The sequence below is a fragment of the Tyto alba genome, unplaced genomic scaffold, assembly GCF_018691265.1.
Source record: "Tyto alba isolate M040663 unplaced genomic scaffold, T.alba_DEE_v4.0 Super-Scaffold_17, whole genome shotgun sequence".
NCBI classification, from domain to species: Eukaryota; Metazoa; Chordata; class Aves; order Strigiformes; family Tytonidae; genus Tyto; species Tyto alba.
In genome coordinates, this window is record NW_024881279.1 from 433,297 (window position 1) to 457,446 (window position 24,150).

General features: G+C 63.3%; 3 protein-coding genes across 7 annotated transcripts; 1 reads left to right on the forward strand and 2 right to left on the reverse strand.

The window, feature by feature from the left end:
* Nucleotides 1-948: 948 nt before the first annotated feature.
* On the reverse strand, nucleotides 949-10,382 carry TRIM28 (tripartite motif containing 28). Of its 3 annotated transcripts, none has more exons than XM_042790314.1 (17): nucleotides 10,080-10,382; nucleotides 8,878-8,990; nucleotides 8,639-8,771; nucleotides 8,274-8,409; nucleotides 7,110-7,226; nucleotides 6,887-7,001; nucleotides 6,652-6,798; nucleotides 5,435-5,549; nucleotides 5,250-5,350; nucleotides 4,898-5,147; nucleotides 4,765-4,804; nucleotides 3,506-3,707; nucleotides 3,191-3,429; nucleotides 1,732-1,840; nucleotides 1,582-1,656; nucleotides 1,349-1,483; nucleotides 949-1,246 (listed from the first exon to the last, which is right to left on the reverse strand). In XM_042790314.1, the coding sequence occupies exons 1-17, from the start codon at nucleotides 10,267-10,269 to the stop codon at nucleotides 1,091-1,093; spliced, it is 2,373 nt and encodes a 790-aa protein (XP_042646248.1). In that variant the 5' UTR covers nucleotides 10,270-10,382; the 3' UTR covers nucleotides 949-1,090. The 3 variants fall into 3 exon arrangements, with proteins under 3 accessions (XP_042646248.1, XP_042646247.1, XP_042646249.1); XM_042790313.1 differs by having other exon boundaries at nucleotides 4,765-4,807; XM_042790315.1 differs by lacking the exons at nucleotides 949-1,246; nucleotides 1,349-1,483; nucleotides 1,582-1,656; nucleotides 1,732-1,840 and adding an exon at nucleotides 2,752-2,892 and having other exon boundaries at nucleotides 4,765-4,807.
* Nucleotides 10,383-10,829: 447 nt separating this feature from the next.
* On the forward strand, nucleotides 10,830-18,399 carry LOC116963022 (zinc finger protein 22-like). Of its 3 annotated transcripts, none has more exons than XM_042790325.1 (6): nucleotides 10,830-10,884; nucleotides 11,196-11,250; nucleotides 12,745-12,788; nucleotides 14,377-15,519; nucleotides 15,985-16,051; nucleotides 16,511-18,399. In XM_042790325.1, exons 5-6 carry the CDS (start codon nucleotides 15,988-15,990, stop codon nucleotides 17,086-17,088), a joined length of 642 nt encoding a protein of 213 aa, XP_042646259.1. In that variant the 5' UTR covers nucleotides 10,830-10,884; nucleotides 11,196-11,250; nucleotides 12,745-12,788; nucleotides 14,377-15,519; nucleotides 15,985-15,987; the 3' UTR covers nucleotides 17,089-18,399. The 3 variants fall into 3 exon arrangements, with proteins under 3 accessions (XP_042646259.1, XP_042646260.1, XP_042646261.1); XM_042790326.1 differs by having other exon boundaries at nucleotides 14,377-15,307; XM_042790327.1 differs by lacking the exon at nucleotides 12,745-12,788.
* Nucleotides 18,400-18,569: 170 nt separating this feature from the next.
* ZBTB45 (zinc finger and BTB domain containing 45) lies at nucleotides 18,570-21,450 on the reverse strand. The gene is made up of 3 exons (XM_042790320.1): nucleotides 21,404-21,450; nucleotides 20,157-21,148; nucleotides 18,570-19,038 (listed from the first exon to the last, which is right to left on the reverse strand). The coding sequence occupies exons 2-3, from the start codon at nucleotides 21,124-21,126 to the stop codon at nucleotides 18,683-18,685; spliced, it is 1,326 nt and encodes a 441-aa protein (XP_042646254.1). The 5' UTR covers nucleotides 21,127-21,148; nucleotides 21,404-21,450; the 3' UTR covers nucleotides 18,570-18,682.
* Nucleotides 21,451-24,150: the final 2,700 nt, after the last annotated feature.

Below are 24,150 nucleotides of genomic sequence, written 5' to 3' on the forward strand. Positions count from 1 at the left end.
GCGACGGCCGGCGCCGCTCGGCAACTTCCGGAAACGCTTCGGGTCTCTCCGGAAAGGAACGAGGAGGGGGGTTCGGAGCCCTTCGGGACTTTCCGGAGAGGGCTCGGGCGGGCGCCGAACGCCGCTTCGGGTTTTTCCGGAAGGAGAAAGACTCGTTCCGGGGTCTTCACCGCCCCCGGCGGTTCGGCTCTTTCCGGAAAAGCTTTCGGTTCTTTCCGTAGGGGCTTCGGGATCTTCCGGAAAGAGGGTGGGTCCGATGCGTTCCGCCCTGTCTCAGTTTCTCCGGAAAGCGCCGAGCTCTCCCCCGAGAGGGTTCGGCTCTTTTCGGAGGTACCGCGGGTTCAGCTTTTTCCGCAGAGGGACGTCTCGGACAGGAGAGCGTTCGGCTCCTTTCGGAAAAGCTTCGGCTCTTTCCGGCAGCGCGTTCCCCGCCCCTCTCCCTTCGTGTCCCCCCGGAAAGCGTCGGCTACTCCTGGAAGTCTCCCCGCACAACGCCACCCCGTCCGCCTCCCACCTCGGCTCTTTCCGGAACGCTTCGGCTCTTTCCGGAGCCCTCTCTCTTTCCACCAACCAATCCGGCGCAGGGGGAGGAGCTTAGAGCACCAGCTCAGCTTTCCCTCCACTAGGCGCCGCCATCTTTCTCCTGGGCGCCGCCATCTTTAGCGGATGCGTCGCACCCGCATGGAGCGTTAGTGTGGCGCTACGGGGACCCCCTTCCCCCCCCCCCCAAACCTTCAGCGGGGACACCCCGGGAGCGGGGACACCCCGGGAGCGGGGACACCCCTCTCAGTGCCGCCCGGCTCCGGCGTGGCCAGCACCAGCCCAGGACCAGTTTAGCTTCAGCCCCTCTCCATCCCCGCTGAGGGGCGAAGGTGGAAGTGGGGGGGCACCAGGAGGGGAAAAAAAAAGGGGGTCCCAGGGGGTCAGATCCAGCTGCGAGACAAGGGAGGAGGTCGAGACGATGGCTTTATTTCTCGGAGAGATGAGGACAGCCCCCCGGCGGGGAGGCACGGGGTGAGGGGACAGGGGCACTACCCCCTCCCTGGACAGCCCCGCTGTCTGCCCCTCCCCGCCCCGGTGAGGGAGGGCATCAGGGCTCCGGGTGGGACGAGGAGCCTTCGGCCTCATCCAGGGGGAGGACGGGCTTGAGGAGGATAGAGGAGAACTTCTGGTCCCCAAAAGCTGCGCTGAGCCGGGCCTCGAAAAACCGCTGCAAGCCCAGGATGGACTGAACATCAGCCTTGTCCTGGGGAGAGGGGGGGGAAAAAAAAGGGGTGAGGGGGCGTACAGGAACCACCCCCGTGCCTCAGTTCCCCCAAAACCTGCCCGGGGCGGGGGGGTCCTGCACCTCGGTGAGGCGGTTGAACTGCTGGATCATCCTCCAGACGTCCCGGACGAACTCCTCGGGGCAGCGGTAATGGGGGGTGAGTTTCTCCTGCAGCTTGGCACGGATGAGGGTCAGGTCGATGGCATCGTGGCTGTCCTGGGGAGCAGGGGGGGGTGACAGTGGGAGGGTGAGGGGATCCTAGCAGGGCGAGGGATCCCCCCCCCCCAGCTGGGATCCCCTGCCCCGTGACTCACCGGGGAGCTGGAGAGGCGGTGGAGGGGCCGGCAGGGCTCATGGCAGAGCAGCTCCAGCAGCACTTGCTCACATTTCTGCAGGGATTTAAAGGGATCCCTCCATCCCTTCGTGCACCACTCGATCCCCCCCCGCCCACCCCCCACACGCACCTGCTGGTCCAGGGGGCAAAGTCTGTGGGGTGGCGTCTCCTCAAAGCCGGGGGCGAGGTCCTCGCTGGGCAGTGGCAGGTCCTGGCACAGCAGACACGTCCACTCGGGGCTGTGGGATCGAGCGAAGGGATCGGGTTGGTGTGCCCCTCTCCGCCTGTTCCCTGTGGTGTGGGCAGAACCCCCAGGACGGGGGGCTCGGAGCACCCCCGGGTGCCTGGGATCAAGGGGATGGGCAGCCGCAGGGGCCCGGGAGAGCGGATCCCACAGGTTTTTGTATCAGCTGGGGAACTGCCAGGCGGAGCAGGGCCAGGCAGCCAAGGATCAAGGGGTGGGGTCCACGGTGGAGCAGGGAAACCAGCTCCCCAGGGAGCAAAGAGGTCCCGACTGATCCGAGATCAATGCATGGCTCTCCCCACGGATCAGGGCAGTGGGTTCCCAAGGGATCCGGGTTGCTGTGTAGGTCCCCAGATAGGCTGAGGATCTCCAAGGGATCCAGGAGGGTCAGGAATGGAGGAGCAGAGCCCCACAGGGCTCGGACACCGCAGGTTCCCCCAGGATTTGGGATCAACAGATCGATCCCAATGCAGATGAGGGCCAGGAGATCCCAGGGGATCTGGGCTTGAGAGGTGGATCCCTCCACAGATGGCAGAGAGCAGACCCCCAGGGCTCTGTGGTCAACAGCCAGACCTCCACAAAGATCAAAACCAGATCTCCAGGGAGCGTGTCCCTGTGCAGATCTGTGGGAGGTGGCCTGGCCCATGGGGATGGAAGATACCAGGGAATAATAATTAAAAAAAACAAAAAAAAAAACAAAAAAAAAAAAAACAAAACAACAATCCACAAACAGCAAATTCTGGGGATCCAGTAGCAACCAAGCACCAGAAAACCTGGACAGCTACAGCTCCCTCTGAGGGGGGATGAGTGGATCTCAAAACACATCAGCAGATCCCAAGGGAGAGACGTGGGCGAGGTTCACATGGCTTCCAAAGCTCCAGCAGTGGCCAAGGACCTCTGGGTTGGGGAAGAACTGGACGGTGGTGGGGGGGGGGCAGATAGATCCCAGGGATCAGTGATCACTCAAGGAATCCAGTGGCACCAGAGGATCCCTCCCAAGGAATGAAGAGGAGCAATTCCACTCCCGGGACAAGGAAGGAGTAGGTCCTATGGGAGATGCACAGATCCTGTGAGAGATCAGCAGACCCCGAGGAGCTGGTGGCTCCGGGTGATCCCCGAGATCCTCCCCATGCCCACAGTGCCAAGGGGCAGTAACCTGCAGCAAGGGGGATCCCAGGGGAGAGCGGCAGATCCTGGGGGAATCAAGCAGTGCCAGAGGAGCCTCAAGGGGATGGGGGGGGGGGGGGGGCAGCGATCCTCAGGGACGAGACACCAGTAGATCCCAGGGATGTCGGAGGATCTGAGGAGGTGACGTGGGCCGGCGGATCCCAGGGGCCAGGCGTACCTGGGGACCTCCTGGAGGGCGGGGAGGTGACAGTCGAGGTGGTAGCAGCGCTCGCAGAGGTCACACATCACCACGGCACCCGCCTGGCAGCAGACGCGGCAACAGGAGACGCCGGGGGGGGCCCCCGGGGGGGCAGACCCCAACCCCAACGAGGGGCCGGGGGGTCTCGGCATCGCGGGGTGCTCGGGAAGGAGCCCCGCCAGCTCGGCGTCCCCGATGGCCGCCTCCTCCTGCTCCTCCTGCAAAGAGGGGACGCGGGAGGGCGTGAGACGGACAGAGGGGGAGGGCAGGGGGACGGACAGAGGGGGCACCCACCTTGATGGCGAGGGGGACGGGGCGCCGCGGCTGCACCCCCCGTTCGATGACGATGAGGCTGAAGTCCGCGGCCGAGGTGCCGGGGAAGACGCGGAAGACGGGGGGCTGCACCGCCCCCGACAGATCCAGGTCCAGCCGCTCCAGGCTGACCCGCGGCACCTTACGGAGGAGGGTGCTCACGAGGCCCTCGGGGGAGCAGCTCCTGGAAGTGGGTGGGTGAGGATTTTGGGGGGGCCCCCCCCCCCCTCAACCTTTCTGGGTGGATTTCCTTGGGGTTTAGGGTGCTGGTAGTCCCTGGTCCCTTCAGGATGGGGGTACCAAGAGGGAGAGCCCCAGATACCCCGCAGCACAAAGGGGACAAGGGGGACCCTGGTCACTCGCTGGCACAGGGGGACAAGAAGAGGGGGGGACCCCCAGGAACAGAGTGACAGGGACAGCCCAGGTAAGGAACCCCTCAGGTGACAGGGGATGGGGTTGAACCGGGTGGGGGGATGTCACAGTTGCCCCTGGTCGCAGGTGACAAGGGTCAGAGGAGCACCGGGTGACAAGGGACAGGAGGGTCCCAGTCACATGTGGGTATCGGGGGACAAAGGCAGGGGCTGTCCTGACTGTGCCCAGGCACGAGGGACAGGGTTATCCCACGCCTGGGGGGCTCCATCTTCTGCCCCCTCAACTCGCTGTTGGAATGGAGGTGCCTTAACTCCCCGCCCTGACCCCCCCAAGTCCTCCTCATTATCACTTAACGAGCAGCTTCTTAACCAACTTCTCCCCAGGAGGATTAACATCGTTTCTCCAGCATAACAAGGTCATCAGGGCACTTTGGGGGGCCTCAGGCAACCCCCCAAGCCCCAAAATTGGGTTCCTCCCGGCTGGGAGACCTCCTGGGATGGAAGCCCAATATCTAGGGATGGTGACGGGGACACGGTGACCCTGTCCCATCGTCTGTGCCTGGATATGGTGACAGGGGACATGGGGGGAATGCGACCACCTCTGGGTATGAGGTGACAAGGGTGGGGGGAACCCCAAGTACGGGGTGAGAGTGTGTCCCTGCCACCCCTAGGCATGGCGGAACAAGGGGCAAGGTCCCTGGTGTGAGGTGACAAGGGACAGTGCTAAGCCACCCCCTGGGGGGAGTGGGACGGGTCCAAGGTATGGGGTGACATGGGACAACCACGTGGAGGGGCCCGAAGCCACCCCCCAAGGCACAGAGTGACGAGGGCCAGCAGATCCCCAGGGACAAGGGGTTCCCCCACACTCACCTCTTCACTCCTGTGACAACAGGTTCGGGGGGGCCATTGGCTGCTAAGAAAACCCAACATCAGGAGCCTTCCTCCCCCACTCCTCCTCTCCCCCTCCCCAGCACCCCCAACCCATGTCATCCCCCCCGCTCACCGAGCTCAGTGCCCGCAGCCGCATCCCCGGGGCTCTCGGCCATCTGCGGGTAAAGGTGGGGGGGGGACAGGTTGGGGCAGCCCAGCCCCTCGGCCCCCGGGGGAAACTGAGGCAGGGCAGGCATCCCCAGCCCCACCTCGCTGGGGGTCCCCTGCCCCTCCTCAGCCCCAATTTGGGGTCCCGTGGGGGACTGCAGGAGCGGATCGGGAGCATACTGCCCTTTGCTCACCACCGTGGCTTGCAGGGGGTCCTGGAGAGATTGGGGAAGCGGGGGGAGGTTCATTACTTAAGGGGCACCCATGGGTGCAGAACCCCCCCCAAAAACACCCCCTCCTTGTCCCCCCAGAGGTACCTGCGAGGTGCCCATGGTGGGGCTGGCGCCACGGGGGCTGGGAGCCGGCAGCTGGGGGCTGAGGGACGGCGGCGGGAGGCTCCGCTCCGAGATGATGGTGCCTGCAAGGGGGGGTGACGAGTGTCAAGGGGGGCCCCGGTGTCCCCAGGGTGTCCTCAGGGGTTGTCCTCTCCCCCAGGGTTCACCAAAGCTCTCGGCGCTCTTGGTCCAGGCGTTGAGGTCCCACTGGAACTTCATGTCACTCTGCGGTTCCACGGGGTCCACGATCATCTTGAGGGCGCGGTGGAGCTGGAAGTAGATCTGGCAGGGGGGCACAGGGAGGGGAGGGGGCTTGTCATAACACAGAGACCTCATGGGGGATGCAGGTGACAGCATCCCAGGGGTGGCTGTCACAGCAAGGGGAACCCAAGGGGACACGTGGCAGCGTCCCCGAGACACCCATCAAACGGGCACCCTGAGAGGATGCGTGGCAGCACCCCGGGGATGCTTGTCACATCACAGGGACCCCCAGGAGACAAGTGGCAGTGCCCCAGGGACAACTGCCACAACACAGGGACCCCAAGGGGACAAGTGGCAGCCTTCCAGAAACACCCATCATATTGCAGGGGCTCTGAGGACACACGTGGCAGCACCCGGGGGACACCCGTCACATCACAGGGACCCCGAAGGGACACGTAGCAGCACCCCCAGGGGCAGCTGTCACATCGAGAGGACAAATTTCAGCACCACAGGAACACTCATGACACCCCAGGGACCCCGAGGAGACATGTGGCAGCACCCTGAGGGCACCCATCACACCGTGGTGACCTTGAGGGGACACATGGCAGCACCCAGGAGCAGCCACCACGCTACAGGGACCCCAAGGGGACCCACTGCAGCACCCGTAACACCGTGGGGACTACAGTGGGACCCACTGCAAGACCCCAAGGGGACCTGATGCAGCACCCATCGCGTCACAGGGACTCTCGAGGGGACATGCTGTAGATCACCCCACAGCTGGGGGGCTCCCGTTACAGCACAGGGACCCCCCAGAGGACCCAACATGTCCTAAGGACCCCACCGCAGCACCCTGAGGACAGACGGGGAGGCAGTGGGGGATATGGGGGACCCTGGGGAGGCTGAGGGGGACCTGGGGACAAACCACCCCTCCGGAGACCATCCTCTGATCCCACTTCACCCCACATCCCCCCCAAAACAGGGAAAACAGACCCCAGGCTGACACGCAACACAGCCCAGGGCTTGGCTTTACTCTCTGGCACCCATTTCCCCACGAGCCCAAGAAAGCAGAGTCACAGTGACGGGGGAACCGACGGTCGCCAACTACCCATCCTGGGGGGCTCCCTGCCCAAGGTGATGGGTTTAGGGGGGTCTGTGAGGTGGTTTCAGCCCCTTTGCAGCTCACCAGCTTCTTGGAGAGCAGCAGAGCGGTGCTGTTGTCACTCTCCAGGGCCCAGGAGGCAAAGCGAAGGATGTGCTCCTGGTGCCGCTGCAGCTTGGTCATGGCCCAGTGCTGCCGCTCCAGCTTCTCCTGCTGCCCCTCTGTCACCCTCTGCGAGGAGCGGGGGGACAACGCGCCACCTCAGGGCGGAGGGACAGCGACGGGGGACCCAGGGCCACCGCGTCACCACCCGGCTCACCTGGGCGTCGCTCACCAGCACCCTGCCGCGCTTGTTGAGCTCCTTCATGATCTGGAGGATGGCCATCTTCACGTCCACCTGCACCCGCTTCTGCACGTCCGTCACCTGGCGGATGCTGCCGGCAGGGAAAGGAAAGGGTGAGGGGGGGCAAACGCCCCCAGTTGGGGTGAACGAACCCCACCCCACCCCCCCCCCCCCGGGGAGGGACAGATGGGGCACGTACAAGCTGCGCACTTCCTTGGTGGAGCGCTGCAGGCTGGCGTGCTTGTCGCCCAGGCGCTTCACCAGCGTGGCCAGCATCTTGCGCTGGGTCCTCACCGCGTCCTCCAGGAACTGGTACCTGCAGGGAGGGGGGGGAAAGGGGTCGCAACAGGGCTGGAGGGGCGTGAGCCCCAAAACACCCCGAGGGGTGCAGCCCCCCCACACCAGCGACCCACGGCTGGGGCCCCAAATAGCCCCCCCCCAGCTCCTGGAGCTGGGAACCAATTTGGAAGAGTTAACCCACTCAATACTTACCTAGCTTTCTCGTTAACTTGTTAGCCATTCACAATCAAATTAATTTGGGTTACGGAGCTGCTCAAGCCAGCAAACTCATCAGGCACAGAATTTTAACTTACTTTGTTATTTACTTTAACATATTAGATCTTATGCTTCAAAAATGCTTTTAGTATAACTCATCAATCAGGCAAGTAATCTAACTAGATACCTGCTCAGATAATGAATCAAACTAGTTATCTATTCAACCAGGAAACTTAACCAGCCTGAGAGCAAAACCAGCCTATTTAAAAAAAAAAAAAAAAACAAAAACAAACAAACAAAAAATTAAATATCAATTTAAAAAAAAAAAAAACAAACTAATTGAAATAAATGAGAACGTAATTAAATTGATTTTTCATGACTAACAAATTTGATATCTCCATTTCCTTAAAACTCAAAGCAATTTAAGCCCCTCAAACCAACCAGTCTGCTAATTAACAAAGTCAGGTAACGCACTTATTTGGTTAAAAACAAAAATTAACCAAAATTAACATGCTATTTGGTCAACCTCTTCAGTAGCTGGCCAACTAATAAGCTTCATTTTTCAAATCAATCACTAATTGATGAGAATTAGCCTGCAGGCTAACTCCAGATCTTTTTCAATAACCAGTTAATCAGTTTAATTAGTTATCTACCTTCTTAGATATTAATTAACAACACACTCAAGGTGCCACAGGGCCTCCCTGACAAGGTGCACAGGCAACCTTTTCAGGCGATAAATAAATCTGTTCAGTTATTTGACTCGCCCCGAATCAATTAAGGGCTAACAAGCAGGATAACCTATTCAAGCAACAATTACCCCTGAAAAATCAATTTTTCTTAAAATTAATTACTGCTGAAACACACTCACTGGTGGTCCTTGTGCATGTTGAGCTGGCAGTCGCGGCAGGTAAGCGTGTCGCACGTGTCGCAGAAGAGCACCAGCGGCTCGTCCTTGTGCACCGAGCAGTACACGGCGCGCTCCCCCTCCTTCACCCTGCCGCTGCCTGCGGGGAAACGGGGCGTGACGTCACCGCGATGTCACCGCGATGATGTCACCGGCACCCAGCGGAACCCGCCGGGGGAGTCGGCCTCTCTGTGGGACCGGGCACGGCCACCGCCGCGGCAGCTCCAGACCTGCCCGGGGGTTGTGTCAGCCACGGGGTCCCCACCTGGGGAAGGGGAGGGCAGCAGAAGGACCGGGGAGGGGGGGGTGGGGGTCCCGCAAGGACAGACCTGTGGCCCGAACCGTGTGGTCCTTGGTGTACTTGACCCGCTGGTGGGCCTCCACGCAGGTCTCGCAGAGCGGCTCCGAGCACTCCACGCAGTAGCTGGTGGCCGGGGCGTCGTCCTCGCAACTGGTGCAGCACTGGGGGACGACAGAGAGACACTGCACGGGGGCACGGGGACAGAGCAGCCGCAGGGAGCTCGCTTCACCCGAGTTCATCTCCAATTAAGCACTAGCGCCGCACTACCTGACTCGAACCCTGGCTGGTGGCAGCTGTCTCAGCCCCGCTGTCCCTCAGAAAGTAATTCTCCACGACGTCCTTCAGGTGACACTGGTGTTTGCAGATGGGGCAGTCGACCACTGCGGGGAGGGGGAACGGCGAGGGAGGTGTCAGGGGGAGCCCCAGGTCGCTCCAAACCGCGGTCACCACCATTTGTCACTAGAGAGTCCCCTCACAGACCCGCACGGTGCATTGTGCCTGCTGAAAACGCAGTGGCTCGGTAGCAGTGTGGGCCCCTAACGCACTCCAACAGAGAAGGACGAAAGCAGAAGATCCCGGGTCCTGACGGGGACGTGCCGAGCTTCAAAACTAGAACTTCCACCACGGCCTCGGGGCTGTCCCCAGTGTCACCGCAGAGGGGACAGCGTCTCAGGGGGTCCCCGCTCCCGAAGCAGGTCCAGCGTCGTTTTCTTCCAGCCAAACCGCCCGGTAAGGAATTTTCTCGCAACATCCACCGTGAATCTTTACAGCCACTGTCTCTTGCTCGGCTCCGTTACCCACCTTCACAGACCCACCCTCCCTCCTCCTCCTCCTCGCGAGGCAGCACAGCGGCAGTTGGGATGCCACCTCCCGCAGGCAGCACCGAGAGGATGTGGCGCTTTTGATCTCCCCAGAAACCTCCCCGCCAAGGTGGAGGGGCGCAGGGATGGCGACGGGGAGGCGCGGCGGGTGGGCAACCGCCAACAAGGGGGTCAAAGCATCCCCACCCCAAGGACGGGACAGCCCCATGGTGGGAAGAACCCGGGCGTCCAGGGTGGGGGTGGAAGCAGCCCTGGGGCGGTTGGGGGCTGCTCAGCATGACCAACTGGGCTGGTGGAAGGAGGCCACGGAGCACAGGAGGCTTGGGGAGACCCCACGGGCCACTCCGCATCCAGCCAAAGCCCCGTAATCTCGGGGAGCCCCGAGAGAAGCCAAAGGGGCTTGGAGCACCCCAGCTGCTTCACCCAGGGGTCCGCTCGCCCCCCCCCCCCCCCCCCAGCACGGCTCCGATCCCCGCCATCGCCCTCACAGGCGCCCGGTCCCACCCCGATCCCTCCTCACACCCTCCCAGGGATCTGCGGGCCAGCCTGCCCGGCCAAACACGCTCCCGGTCCCGTTGGCACGGCCCGGCAACACCCCCACACGGTCCCGGTTAACGGACGTTCCCCCACCGCCCCCCCTCACCTCACCTGGCCCATCGGGGGCGCGGCCCGGCGCGGGCCGCAGGCACGCCCGGCAGGCCGAGTGGAGGCAAGGCAGCAGCCGCGGCTCCCGCTCAGCTTTCAGCCGCTCCCGGCAGACGCCGCAACGCTCCAGCAAATCCAGCGACTCCGGCCGTTTCCCAGCGGGGCCGCCCGCCTCCTCCGCTGGCCCCGACATGGCGACCTCCCCTCAGCGGGGGGCTCGCCCGCCCCCCGCCGGCTGCGCGCGCAGGGGCTCCCGCCCCCTCCTCCGGCAGCAGCCAATCACCGCCCACCGCGCCGCGGCTGGTTGGGATTGACAGGGCGGGGAGGCAATGGGAGGCGCCAGGCGGAGGGAGGAAGGCAGGACGCCACCTCCAACACGTGAGCGGCGCGGGGCCGATGTTAAAGGGGAACAGGCCAATGAGCTCATGCGGTGGGTGGAGGCCGTGCCTCACTAAGCCAATAGGCACCTGAAGAGCGCAGACTGACAGCACACGATTCCAATCCGCTTCTTCAAGGCGCTTCGCCCGCCCAGCCCGGGAGAATGTCTTGAAGCCAAAAGGGCGGGCAGGTGCTGGACCAACCAGCGGTCGAATGGTTCCAGGGAAGGCGGTGATTCTTAAGGTGGACGTTGCGGCCAGCCAATCGGCATCCAAAATCTCCGGGGAGGCGGGGAAGAGGCTCTGATCGACAGCGCAGCGAACCAATCACCTTTCCAAGTCCCACAGCATCCCCTTAGGGCCGGTCCGGAGTCACTCCGGTTCGGCCGCCGTGGGAGGGGGAGCGGGGTAGGGGCTCGGCGTGAATCCGGGTAAGGACCTGCTCAGGGGTCTGGGTTGAGGCTCTGGCTTAGCACCGGCTGTGAGCGACGGCCTCAGGGTAGAACCCAGCCCTAGGCAGTGCTGTGAGCCAGGCCCGGGCCCAGGTCCCCAATGTCCCCCCGAAAAATCTCCACCCTCCCTCAGAGCTACCCCTCAACCAGCCCGGGCAGCCCCGGTGCAGCTCCCTCAGCCCCCCGTCCGACACCCCCTGTGCTACCCCCTGCTTCCCTCCACCCGCCCATCTCATTCTGCCCCGGGGTTTTTGCTTCTCAGTCAATTTAACGCTCGATTTCACCCCCAGAGGAGAAGCCGGAGAGTCTCCAAAGGGGCTTCGAGGTCCCCAGAGCCACGTGCAAGTGAGTAAAAACACCTTAAAAATACTTAACCTTGCCACCAGAGAGGATGATTTAAAGCCAGCGCTGGGTGAAAGTTGATGGGGGCGTTGTATAGGTGTTGGAGGGGCCCAGAGTGGCAGACTGGGGACAAACTGGGCCAAATTGGGGCTCCCCTCACTACCTCCGTGAGAGTAAATGTCTCCCACCCCCCCCTCAAAAGCACCCAGATTTTGGCCAGCTTAGTGGCCCACCGGTGGGACTGGGGTAGGACCCCTGAAAACCAAGGGGGTGTAGCACCCTAACACCAGTCTGGGTGCTTCTCCCTTCCCCCGTTCCCAGTTTGGGGGGGGGGGGGGGGGGGGGGAATTCACATTCCCCCAATCCCAGTTTGCAGGTTCATCTCCCTCCCCTATTCACAGCTCGAGGGGGTGCACAGACGTCCCCTCCGTTCCCTGTTTGAGGGGGTTTTCCTCTTCTCCATTCCCAGTTTGGGAAGGGTTTCCCCCTCCCTCACTCCCAGTTTTGGGGGGGGGTGGGGGGGGTGGTCCCTGCTCACACCCCCTCCACCCTTCCCAGTTTGGGGGCGCTCTGCCCATCCCACATTCCCAGTCCACTGGGGGGGGTGTGGGGTGTGTCTCAGTGGGCCCTCTCGGGTGTCCCCAGGGCCTGTGTCACCCGTGGGTGTCCCCACCCGGCACCAATGGGGATGTGGCACCCAATTGGGACCTACTGGGGAAGGACGGAGGACACCCATGGGTGCTGACCCACCACGTCCCCTCCCGCCCCGGGGGTGGGGATGCCCACGTGGGTGTCGTCGGCATGGTGACACCCCCCCCCCCCCCCCGAGTGTCCCCAGAGAGGCGGCACATCCCAGGGCGAGGGACGTCCCTCCTGGGGGCCCCTGGGGTGCTGGCACCCACGGGGGGGGGGGTGGAGACACCCACGACAGGGCCCCTGGCACCGACCCCACGGGGGGGGGGGGCGGGATCCCGCCCGTTCGGGCCCCCCGGTTCCCCCCCCATTCCCCCACACCCCCCCGGTGCCTCCCACCGGGCGGGGCGCCTCCCCCCCCCCCCCCCCCCTTTCCCCTTTTCTGCCGCTGCCGCCAGCTCAGCCCGACTCGGGGCAGGGCCCGCCCGAGGTACTGGGGGTGCTCAGCGGGGCCTGGGGGTGCTGGGGGTACACGGGGGGCACCAGGGGTTACCGGGAGTGCTGGGGGGTGAGGACTGGGAGCGCTGGGCGGGGCCTGGGGGTGCTGGGAAGGCTGGTGGGGTGGGCACGGGGGCAACAGGGGGTTACTGGGAGTGCTGGGGGTGAGAGGAGGGAGGCACCGGGATCGCTGGGTGTTACTGGGAGCGCTGCGGGAGCACGACTGGCAGCACTGGGAGCCCCGGGGCAGAGTTACTGGGAGCACTCGGAAGGCGCTGGGGGTTACTGGGAACACTGCGGGGGGGGGGGTCCTGGAAGAGCACCGAAGTTTCCTGGGAGCACTGGCTGACAGTGGTGTCCCCACAGGTGCCATGTTCCTGGCTGATGGCCCTGGGATGTTGTCCCCCCTGGTGAGCCCCATTGTCCCCCCCGTGTCCCCCCATTGTCCCCTCGGGTCCCCCCGTGTCCCCCATGTCCCCTCAGGTCCTCCCAAGTCCCCCGCCATCCCGCTCAATGTCCCCTGGCTCCCCTCCATGTCTCCTGCAGGTCCCCAGGTGTCCCTCATGTCCCCTTGTGTCCCTCAGCGTCCCCCCCACGTGCTCTCATGTCCCCCCAAGTGCCTCCAGCCCCCCCCCCCCCCGGCCCTCAGTGTCCCCTGGGGTCCCTTTGTGTCCCCACCATGTCCGTCCCCACACGTCCTCAGGTCTATCAAAGTCCCTCCGTGTCCCCAAATGTCCTCCTGTCTCCACCTTGTCTCTCCCCAGATCTCCCCCATGTCCTTTAGTGTCCCCTCCATGTCACACCAAGTGTCCCCCCCCACATCCCCGGGGACTCTGTGTGTCCCTCCATGTCCCCAGGTCCCCACGTCACACCATGTGTCCCCTCACATTGCCCTGTGTCCTCCATGTCCCCATGTCTCCCGTGTATCTCCTCCATCTTCCTCCGCGTGTCCCCCTTGTCACACCACATGTCCTCCCATGTTACTCTGTCCCCCCCTCCCCACGTGTCCCCCATGTCACTCCATGTGTGTCCCCACATCCTCCTGTCACTCCAAATGTCCCCCGTGTCACTCCACATCTCCCGTGTCACTCTGCATGTCCCCCCACATCACTCTGAACGTCCCCATCTCTCTCCACGTGTCTCCCATGTCACACCATGTGTCCCCCCACTTCCCCACGTCACTCCCAATGTCCCCGTGTCCCTTCATGTGTCCCCCACGTCACACCACGTGTCCCTCAAGTCACTCTGTTTCACTTCAAATGTCCCCATCTCCATGTGTCACCCATGTCGCCCTGTCCAGCCGCGTCCCCCACATCATACCCCATGTCACTCTGAATGTCCCCCCACATCCCCCTGTCACTCCAGATGTCCCCATAGCTGCATGTCCCCCATGTCACTCCACATGTGTGTCCCTGTGTCACTCCAGATGTCCCCATCTCCATGTGTCCCCCATCACTCCAGATGTCCCCCGTGTCACTCCACATCTCCTGTCACTCTGCACGTCTCTCCACATCACTCTGAACGTCCCCATCTCTCTCCACGTGTCCCCCCTGTCACACTGCATGTGTGACCCTGCGTCACTCCAAATGTCCCCATCTCCATGTGTCCCCCGTGTCACTCCACATGTCCCCTCACATCCCCATGTCACTCCACATGTCCCCATCCCCACGTGTCCCCCATATCACTCCATGTGTGTCCCCACATCCTCATGTCACTCCACATGTCCCCATCCCCACGTGTCCCCCATATCACTCCACATGTGCCCTCACATCCCCATGTCACTCCACATGTCCCCATCCCCACGTGTCCCCCATATCACTCCATGTGCGTCCCCACATCCTCATGTCACTCCACATGTCCCCATCTCCACGTGTCCCCCATGTCACACCACGTGTGTCCCTGTCATCCCGCTTCCCTCCACACGTCCCCATGTCCCTCCACGTGTCCCCAGTGTCCCCCCAAACGCCACCCCCCCCTCACTCTCCCCTCTCTCCCCAGCCCTTGGCCTCACCGACCCTCCGCGACCACACCCGGTGCCAGCACCCGCCGCCAAAACGCAGTGTCCCCACGTCCCCGCCGGCGTGGGGGGGCCACCGCTGCGGTGACTGTGGCCAGACCTTTGGCACCTGCTCCCGGCTGGCGCGGCGCTGGCGGGCGACCCTTCGCCTGCGCCCACCGCGGCAAACGCTTCTGCCAGCCCTCCGGCCTCGTCACCCACCAACGGGGACACGAGTGGCCCTTGGGGACGCTGCAACAGGCGCCACGTGTCACCGAATCCGCCGCAGGGAGCTGCAAAGGGCTCTGAAATATGGACATCAGGAATCCCCTTAACTCTGCCCATTGCCTTGGGGACTTCAGGGAGCCACCGCCAGCCCTCCGGCCTCGTCACCCACCAACGGGGACACGAGTGGCCCTTGGGGACGCTGAATCAGGCACCGGGTGTCACCAAATCTGCCACCAGGAACCCCAAAGGACTCTGAAATACGGACGTCGGGGATCCCCTTAACTCTGCCCATCGTGATGGGGACCTCACGGAGCCACCGCCAGCGCTCCAGCCTCGTCACACGCACGTGGGGACACAAATAGCCCTTGGGGACACCCAAAATGGGTGCTGGGTGTCACTGAAGCCACCCCTGAGCACGCCTCATGGCCACCAAAAGGCAGAGACTGGAGAATCCCCTTAACTCTGCCCATCGCGACGGGGACATCAGGGAGCCACCGCCAGCGCTTCAGCCTCGTCACCCAGCACCGGGGACATGAGTCACCTCAGGGACCCCCCGAATCCAGCTCCAGACACCCCACTCCAGCTCTGGACTCCCCCCATCTCCCCAAATTTAACTCTGGACAGCCCCTTGCAGCCTCTGGAGATCCCTGCCGACCCCTCAACTCTGCCCCTCGGGGCCCCCCGCAGCCCTTGGGGGCCACAGAGGTGATGCTCCAAAACGGGGCAAAAAACTGCAGAAACGGGGGAAAAACTGGCCGCACCCCCCCAAAATATAATGCCGGGGGTGTCGGGGCAGGGCGGTGCAGAAGGGGTTAACATCATCGAGTCGCAGTCCTCCGAGCGGCGCAGAGCGGCCCCGAGCGGTGCCCGAGCGCTTCCGGGGGCGCGGGGGGCGGCGGAGGCTCCGCGGCGGTTAGGTGAGGTGGGGGGGGGGGGATACACACCGGGGGGCACCCCAGAACCGGCCCGGAGCCCCCCCACCCCCCAGTGCCCTTCCCACATCAGGGGCTTCCCCCCGGTCCCGAGACCCCCCCCCCAAGGAGCCCCCGAGGGGTTCTGTGTGTGTCCCCCCCCCGCCATGCTTACCCCTTTTGGGTTCCCCCCTCTCGGTTCCGAGGTCCCCCACGTCCCCCCTTCACTCTCGGTGCACCCCCATAATCAGTGACACCCCCCCCCCTCGGTACCCCCACAAGATCCCCCCCTTGTTCCACCTCTGCTTCCCCGCCCCCCCCCCCAGGACCCCACCCGGGTGCCCCCTTCCAGGGCTCCCCCCAGTCCCTCCAGCCCCGGCAAAGGGTGTCCCCCCCCACCCCCCCCATTCCCACCCCAGATGCCTGGGTCCTGTTTTGGGGACACCCCCCCCACCCTGTGTCTCCCCACAGGCCATGGAGCAGCCAGAGGAGCCACCGGGCGACTGGGATGGGGGGACGGTGCCCCGCACCCACGGAGGTGAGCCCGGTCAGGGAGGGGTACAGGGGAGGGGCACCACAAAGCACGGGCAGAGGGGTCCGAAGCACAGGACCATCTCCTCCCGGTTCCTCATGGCTCCTCCTAGGGAAGTCTGAGGGGCTCCAAGGAGGGAGACCCACCGCGTCCCTGGGTCTCCTCCCCAGCTCCGTCCCACCCGGGGCGGGGCGGGGGGTCACACGCGGGACCTCTGAGGGGCCTTTGCTCCCCCCCAGCCCTGACCTCCACGTTCCTGCTGGCCATCTCCAGCTGAGATTTGGGGCTGAGTGGGCACCGTGCGGCTTGGGAAGCGGTTTGGGAGATTGAGGGGTGATTGGGGAACTTGGGGGGGGGGGGATTTCGGAATTCCAGGGATCAATTTGGGGCACTGGGGGTGGTGAAGAAGCTCGGGGAGGGCAGTCAGGGATCCTCACGGTGAGGCCCGTCTCCATGTCCCCGCAGGCACCATGAGGTCCCCAGAGACGGGCATCCCCGAGAGCCTGGTGACATCACCACCGCTGTCCCCGTCACCCGGCCTGGGCTGGCCCTGGGGGCCGCCCCCCGCGTCCCCCCCGGCTACCCAGAAACCCTACAAGTGCACCGAGTGCGGCAAGGCCTTTGGGCAAAGCTCACACCTGATGCGGCACCTGGGCACCCACACCGGCGAGAAGCCCTACAAGTGCGGCGCCTGCGCCAAGAGCTTCACCCAGAACTCCAACCTCCTGCAGCACCAGCGCACCCACACCGGCGAGAAACCCTACGAGTGCGGGGCCTGCGGCAAACGCTTCGGCTGGAGCTCCAACCTCAGCCAGCACCGCCGCCTCCACAGCGGCCAGAAGCCCTTCCAGTGCGGCCAGTGCGGCAAGTGCTTCGGCGAGAGCGCCCGTCTGCTCGAGCACCAGCGCACCCACACCGGCGAGAAGCCCTACCGCTGCCCCGACTGCCCCAAGACCTTCAGCCGCGGCTCCCACCTCGCTCGCCACCGCCGCCTCCACGCCGCTGAGCCTGGGCCGGCCCTGGCGATGCGCCGGGGGCTCTGAGGGGCTCCCTGAGGAGAGGGCAGGAGGTGGCGGAGCAGGTGATGGTGCTTCTGTGGTGGCCATGGGGACGTGGTTTGACCTGCCGGTGCCTGTGGTCAACAGAAGGGTTCACGGAGGGTCCGTGATATGGTCAGTGGCTGCTACAACCCTTCCGTGGGGGCCGCGGGGACGTGGTTTGGCCCCGCTGGCGCCTATCCTCAATACAAGGACTTCAGGAAGAGTCACGATGTGGCTAGTGGTTATTACAGCTCTTCGGCGATGGCGGCGTGCCCATGGGTTGGCCCTATCAGCACCCATCGTCAACACAAAGCCTTCGATTAGCCACGACACGGCCAGCGGCTGCTACAGCCCTTCCGTGGTAGCCACCAGTGTGGCCCACTGGTGCTCACTGTCCGTGTAGACAACTTGGGGAGGATCCCTGACGTGACCGACGACTACGACCCTTCTGTGGTGGCCACGGGGACGTGGCTTGACTCCATCAATGCCCATTGTTGGCTTGTGGGGAACCCATGTAGGCAAAAAGCCACGGGACTGGGGACAAATGTGGACCCAAAGGCTTGGGGAGGACTCATGATGTGGCCAGTGGCTACTACAGCCCTTCTGTGGTAGCCATGGGGATGTGGCTTGGCCCTTCTGGTGCCCATCACCAAGGCAAAGACTTGGGAAGGGTCCATAGCTTGGCCAATGGCTACTACAGCTCTTCTGTGGTGGCCACAGAGCTGTGGCTTGGCCCCGTAGATGTAGTTTAGCCCCAGTGGTGCCCTTTGTCAACGCAAAGACTTGGGAAGGGCCCGTGACGTGGCCAACAGGGATGTGGTTTTGCCCTGCTGATGCCTCCCATTGGCTCATGGGGAAACCATGTGGGCAAAAAGAGGTGGCACTGGGGCTGACAGTGGTCACAAGGACTTGCGGAGGACCCATGGCATGGCCCAATGGCTACTACAGCTCGTCTGTGGTGGCCACGGGGATGTAGTTACGTAGTTTGGTCCCACTGGCAGCCGTTGTCATCACAAAGATTTGGGGAGGTCCCGTGACGTGGCCAGCGGCTACCACAGCCCTTCCGTGGTGGCCACGAGGACACGGTTGGGTTCCGTTGGCACATGTCATCACAGATTTGATGAGGTCACACAATGTGGCCAACGGCTACCACGGCCCTTCTGTGGTGGCCACGTGCCCATGGCTGGCACCCATCATTCAGTAACTTAGATGTCACGTGGGCAAGCAGTAGGGAGGGAGGGAATTTTTAGGGAAAAAGATTGCAATAATGGCACTAAAACTGTCCTTAAAACCCACGTGTTGATTTTCACCACCCACCGGTGCTGCCGAGTCTGTTTAACCACCCCCACCGCCATGGTTTGGGGGGGGGGGGGGATGGAAACCACGTTGCCGGGAGGGGACAAGTGGGACGGAGCCCATCTCCCCCCGTCTGTCCATCCAGGGCATCAAATCCATGGCTGGGGTGGGGTCAAAGTCCTCCAGGTTTCACCCCAAGGTGCTCAAACAGCCCTGAGGGCTCGTCCATAGACACAGGGGACCCCTAAAACCCACCCCCCAAGCAGTTTGAGAGTGGCAGAGACCCCCCCCTGGGGCACCCTCACGCCGTGTGAGCGGGGCCGGCACCCGCAGCCTCAGTTCCTGGCCACGTTGCCAGCCCGGCTTCTGGTGGTGGTGGCCCCGGCGGTGGCCCCGGCGGTGGCACGGGGTGGGTGGCAGCGGCATGGCGCTCGAGGAGGGTGCGGTGGGAGAAGCCCTTGGTGCAGAGGCGGCACTGGAAGCGCTCGGGGCGGTGGGTGCGCATGTGGACGTTGAGGGAGCTCTTCTGGGTGAAGCGTTTGCAGCAGACGCCGCACTGGAAGGCGCGGACGCCCGTGTGGGTCACCATGTGCTTCAGCAGGTAGTCACGGAGTGAGAAGGAGCGCCAGCAGATGGAGCACTGGTGGGGCTTCTCGCCTACAGAGAGACAAACGTGGGTCAGCACGGATCAACGTGGGTCAACACGGATCGATACAGGTCAGCGTGGATCAATATGGGTGAACAGAGATCAATACGGGTCAACACGGATCCATATAGGTCAACACGGATCAATATGGGTCAACATGGATCAACGTGGGTCAACATGGATCAACGTGGGTCAACACGGATGGATACAGGTCAACATGGATCAGTAGGGGTCAACATGGATCAATATGTGTGAACAGAGATCAGTACGGGTCAACACGGATCAATATGGGTCAACATGGATCAACGTGGGTCAACACGGATCAACGTGGGTCAACACGGATCAATACAGGTCAACATGGATCAATACAGGTCAACATGGATCAATATGGGTGAACAGAGATCAATATGGGTCAACACGGATCAACATGGGTCAACATGGATCAACGTGGGTCAACATGGTTCCACAGGTCAATGTGGATCAATACAGACCAGCACAGGTCAACGTGAGTCAACATGGGTCAACAGATGAACACGGGTCCACGTGGAGCAACGTGGAGCAACATGGATCACTGGATTAACAAAGCAACATGGACCAGGTCAACACAGATTGGCATGGGTCAACACTGATCAACACGGGTCAACGCTGGGTCAGCATGGGTCAACACTGGATCAACATGGGTCAAGACAGAATGACATGGGACATCATGGATCAACACGGGTCTACATGGGTCGGAATGGAACAACATGGAATGGCACGGATTGACACAGATCAACAGGGGTCAACATGGATCAGCACAAGCCAACATGGCTCAGCACAGGTCAACAGAGATCAACAGAAACACGGGTCACGTGAGGCAATGCAGACCCACATGGATCAACACCAGATCAACATGGCTCGGCACAGAGTGCCACGGGTCACCACGGAGCGACACAGGTCAACGGGAGTCACCCCGGCGTGACACCGGTCAACACCGATCACATGGAGCAACACGTCAACACGGAGCAGCGCGGATTGACACGGAGCGGCGCAGGTCAACACGCGCCCAGGGTGGGTCCCCGTTACACCCCTGTCCTCGCCCCCCAAGGTCCCCCCGCCCCCGCGTCCCCCCGCCACCGCGTCCCCTCACCGGAGTGGATGAACATGTGTTTGGTGTAGTTCTTGCGGGAACTGAAGGTCTTCTGGCAGTGGCCGCACTGGTACGAGGGCTCGGGGCAACGCGAGGGGCCGGGCTGGGGTGTTTCGGGGGCCGGGGGGATGCCCCCCCCGCTCAACCCAACCTCCGCACCCCCCTCGTAGAGCGGCGGCGCCGGCGCGAAGCCGAAACCGTTGCCCCCCGTCACCGCTTTGGCCCCGAACGCCGGCACCCGGCCCGGCACCTCCAGGCTACAGTCGGGCCCGAATTTGGCCCCGTCCTCGCCGGGCCAGGGCGGCAGGAACGCGTCGGCGAAAACCTCGGGGGTGCCAAAAAACGGGGGCTCCTCGGCGGCGAAGGGGGGGGGGGCGAAGCCTTCCTCGCCGCTGGCGCCCCCTCCTTCCTCCTCCTCCTCCTCCTCCTCCTCCTCCTCCTCCTCCTCCTTGACCGGCAGCTGGAGCCGCAACGGCTGCCGTTGTTTACGGCTGTGACAGCTCGGCGCCGGCTCGGCCGCGCCGAAACGGGCGCCGGGCTCCGGCGGTTTGTGGCGGGGGTCGGCGGGCGCCGGGGTGGGGGGCAGCGCCTTGGGCCCGCGGCTCTGGGAGATGATCTGGGTGCACTCGTCGATGACCGTCTTGATCTGGAGGACGGAGGCGGCGGTGAGGATCTGCAGCGCCTCCGACTGCGCCACCACCAAGCAGCCGCTGTACATGAACTCCACCAGCTGCCGCACGGCTCCGCTGGGGACGACCGGCGGCACCTCGATGGCCGAGTGGCCCAGGAGCAGCTTGTCGTGGAAGAAGGGGCTGCCGGCGGCCAGGACGCAGCGGTGGGCCCGCAGGGTGGCCTCGCGGATGCGAACCGTCACGTCGCAGAAGTGGCCGCCCAGGCGCTGCCCGTTGAGGGTCTCCAGCAAGGAGCGGCTGAAGTTCTGCAGGTGGATGTAGTGAACCGCCTCGGCCATGGCCGCGGGGGGACGGGCACACCTGGGGGCAGAGCAGCGCCGTGTGGGGGGGGGGGGGGGGGGGGGGGAGGCCGCCAGGGCGGCCCCGGGGCCGTCGGCGGGCGCCGGGGTGTCGCCGCGGGACGTCGCCGGGGTTTGGGGACATCCCCCCCGCGCCCCCCCCCCCCCCCCCCCCCCCCCCCCCCCACACACACACACACACACCCCACACACACACCGACCCCTCCACGCGTGGGCCCGGGGGGGAGGGGGGGGGGACACGCGGGGCCTCACTCACCTCCGCGCACCGCTCCCGCCGCCGGGCCCCGCACCCGGAAGCGCCTCCCCCGCCCGCTTCCGGCGGCGCCGCGCGCCACTTCCGGGGCCGGGACACGGGCGGGAGGGGAGGGGGGGATCATAGAGACGGGACGGCGCGGTCCCCGCCCGCCGCCCCCGCGACCATAGAGACGGGGCCAGAGCGGGAGCGCCCCTCGCGGGGAACCGTGCGGGGGACATGGGCACCTATAGACCCCATAGGGACCCCGTAGTGCTGTCATCCCCTATAGACCCCATAGGGACCCCGTAGTGCTGTCATCCCCTATAGACCCCATAGGGACCCCGTAGTGCTGTCACCCCCTATAGACCCCATAGAGACCCCGTAGTGCTGTCATCCCCTATAGACCCCATAGGGACCCCATAGTGCTGTCACCCCCTATAGACCCCATAGAGACCCCGTAGTGCTTTCACCCCCTATAGACCCCATAGGGACCCCGTAGTGCTGTCACCCCCTATAGGCCCCATAGGGACCCCGTAGTGCTGTCACCCCCTATAGACCCCATAGAGACCCCGTAGTGCTGTCACCCCCTATAGACCCCATAGGGACCCCGTAGTGCTGTCACCCCCTATAGACCCCATAGAGACCCCGTAGTGCTGTCATCCCCTATAGACCCCATAGGGACCCCGTAGTGCTGTCACCCCCTATAGACCCCATAGAGACCCCGTAGTGCTGTCACCCCCTATAGACCCCATAGAGACCCTGTAGTGCTGTCATCCCCTATAGACCCCATAGGGACCCCGTAGTGCTGTCACCCCCTATAGGCCCCATAGAGACCCCGTAGTGCTGTCACCCCCTATAGACCCCATAGGGACCCCATAGTGCTGCCATCCCCTATAGACCCCATAGAGACCCCATAGTGCTGTCACCCCCTATAGACCCCATAGGGACCCCGTAGTGCTGTCATCCCCTATAGACCCCATAGAGACCCCATAGTGCTGTCATCCCCTATAGGCCCCATAGAGACCCACATAGTCCCTCGATCCCCTATAGACCTCCACTGGGACCTCCATTGGGCTGCAGTCCCCTATAGACCCCCATAGGGACCCCTGTCGGGCTGGGATCCCTCCACTGGGACCCCCATCTGGCTACAGACCCCATAGACCCCATAGGGTTAGAAGCCCTATAGACCTCCACAGAGAACTCCACAGGGCTTGGATCCCTTATAGAACCCCATATATCCCCCATATAGCTGCAGTGCCCTATAGACTCCCAGAAGGACCCCCATAGGGTCACTATCCTCTATAGGCTGCCAGAGGGATCCCCTATAGACCCAGCAGATCCTTTGTGCCATATAAATCCCCAAGCAGTTCCCCATAAGTCTGGATCACCTATGGAGCCCCATAGAGCCTGGTCCTCCTATGTACCTGTATAGGGGCCTTCATGCCCTATAGACACACCCCCCAGAATCCCCCCATAGGGCCCAGATCTCCCTATAGACCCCCCTGTGGTTGTGATTCCCTCTAGACCCCTGCAGATCCTGGATGACTTATAGATTCCCATAGGGATCTCTATAGGGTCCAGATGCCCCGTAGATCCCCATAGGGGGCCTGGACCCTCCGTAGGTGCCTGTAGGGCCTCGATCACTTAGATCCCCCATGTGGATCCATACAGACCCCCATAGGATCTGGATCCCCCTATAGACCCCCCCAGGGATCCCCGTAGGGCCTGGATCCCCTATAGACCCCCCTGGGGACTCCCACAAGGTCTGGAGGACCTATAGATGCCCACAGAGATTGCCATGGGGCCGTGACCCCCTGCAGTTCTCCACAGGGACCCCCATAAGGTCGGGAGTCCTTATAGATTGCACCGGGGTGATCCGGGGATCCCTGCAGGAATCCCATATGGGGTCAGGATCCCCTATAGACCGCCGCCTCGGGATCCCTATGGGGCTAGCGTCCCCTATAGACCGCTGTAGGGATCTCTGTGAGCTCAGGGATCCCCTATAGACCCCGGAGGGCCAAAGTGGCCCCGCCCCCACAGCCCCTATAGCGCCCCATAGGGGCTGGTGATGTCACAGCCTGTTGGGAGCATGGTGGCACTTCCTGCTCTGCCCCTGATGTCACTTCACGCCCCGCCCCTGGCAGTGACATCACTTCCTCACCCAGCGATGACCTCACTGCGTGGGCTGGGCCTGTCACCCAGCCTGGTAAGTTGATGACGTCATTTCCTGGGCCCTTGGTGACATCAGAGATTGGTCTGATCAGGTCAGGCATAATCCTCCTGCTCCATGAGTGAGGTCACTTCTCGCCCACTGGTGATGTCACTTCCTGGCCCTGGAGTGGGGTGACTTCTCACGCTGACTCCCTTCTGTCTCTGACATCATGCATTCCCCTGTGATGACATCACGGCTGTGTCAGAGCCCCGCCCTCCACACCCCAGTACTTGTGGCTCTCCATGTGATGGGGTGATGTTGGCTGTTGATGACCCATGTTGGCCCATGTCAGCGTGTGTTGATCCGTGTATGTTGATTTGCGGTGACCCATGTTGGCCCATGTTGGCCCATGCTGACCCATGTTGGCCCATGTTGGCCCATGTCAGCGTGTGTTGATCCATGTATGTTGATTTGCGGTGACCCATGTTGGCCCATGTTGGCTCATGTTGACCCATGTTGGCCCATGTTGGCCCATGTCAGCGTGTGTTGATCCGTGTATGTTGATTTGCGGTGACCCATGTCGGCCCATGTTGGCCTGTGTCGGTCTGTGTTGACC

What these genes read in the sequence shown, in the direction of transcription:
- ZBTB45 (XM_042790320.1), bottom strand. Translation starts at nt 21,126, where the DNA reads ATGGCCGAGGCGGTTCACTACATCCACCTGCAGAACTTCAGCCGCTCC. An exon ending in ACACATGTTCATCCACTCCG is followed by an intron (nt 19,039 to 20,156) that starts GTGAGGGGACGC and finishes GTCTCTCTGTAG; the next exon opens with GCGAGAAGCCCCACCAGTGC.
- TRIM28 (XM_042790313.1), bottom strand. Translation starts at nt 10,269, where the DNA reads ATGTCGGGGCCAGCGGAGGAGGCGGGCGGCCCCGCTGGGAAACGGCCG. An exon ending in ACCAAGGAAGTGCGCAGCTT is followed by an intron (nt 7,002 to 7,109) that starts GTACGTGCCCCA and finishes CCCTGCCGGCAG; the next exon opens with CATCCGCCAGGTGACGGACG. An exon ending in GTTGTCACAGGAGTGAAGAG is followed by an intron (nt 3,708 to 4,764) that starts GTGAGTGTGGGG and finishes ACCCACTTCCAG; the next exon opens with GAGCTGCTCCCCCGAGGGCC.
- LOC116963022 (XM_042790325.1), top strand. Translation starts at nt 15,988, where the DNA reads ATGGAGCAGCCAGAGGAGCCACCGGGCGACTGGGATGGGGGGACGGTG. An exon ending in GGTGCCCCGCACCCACGGAG is followed by an intron (nt 16,052 to 16,510) that starts GTGAGCCCGGTC and finishes ATGTCCCCGCAG; the next exon opens with GCACCATGAGGTCCCCAGAG.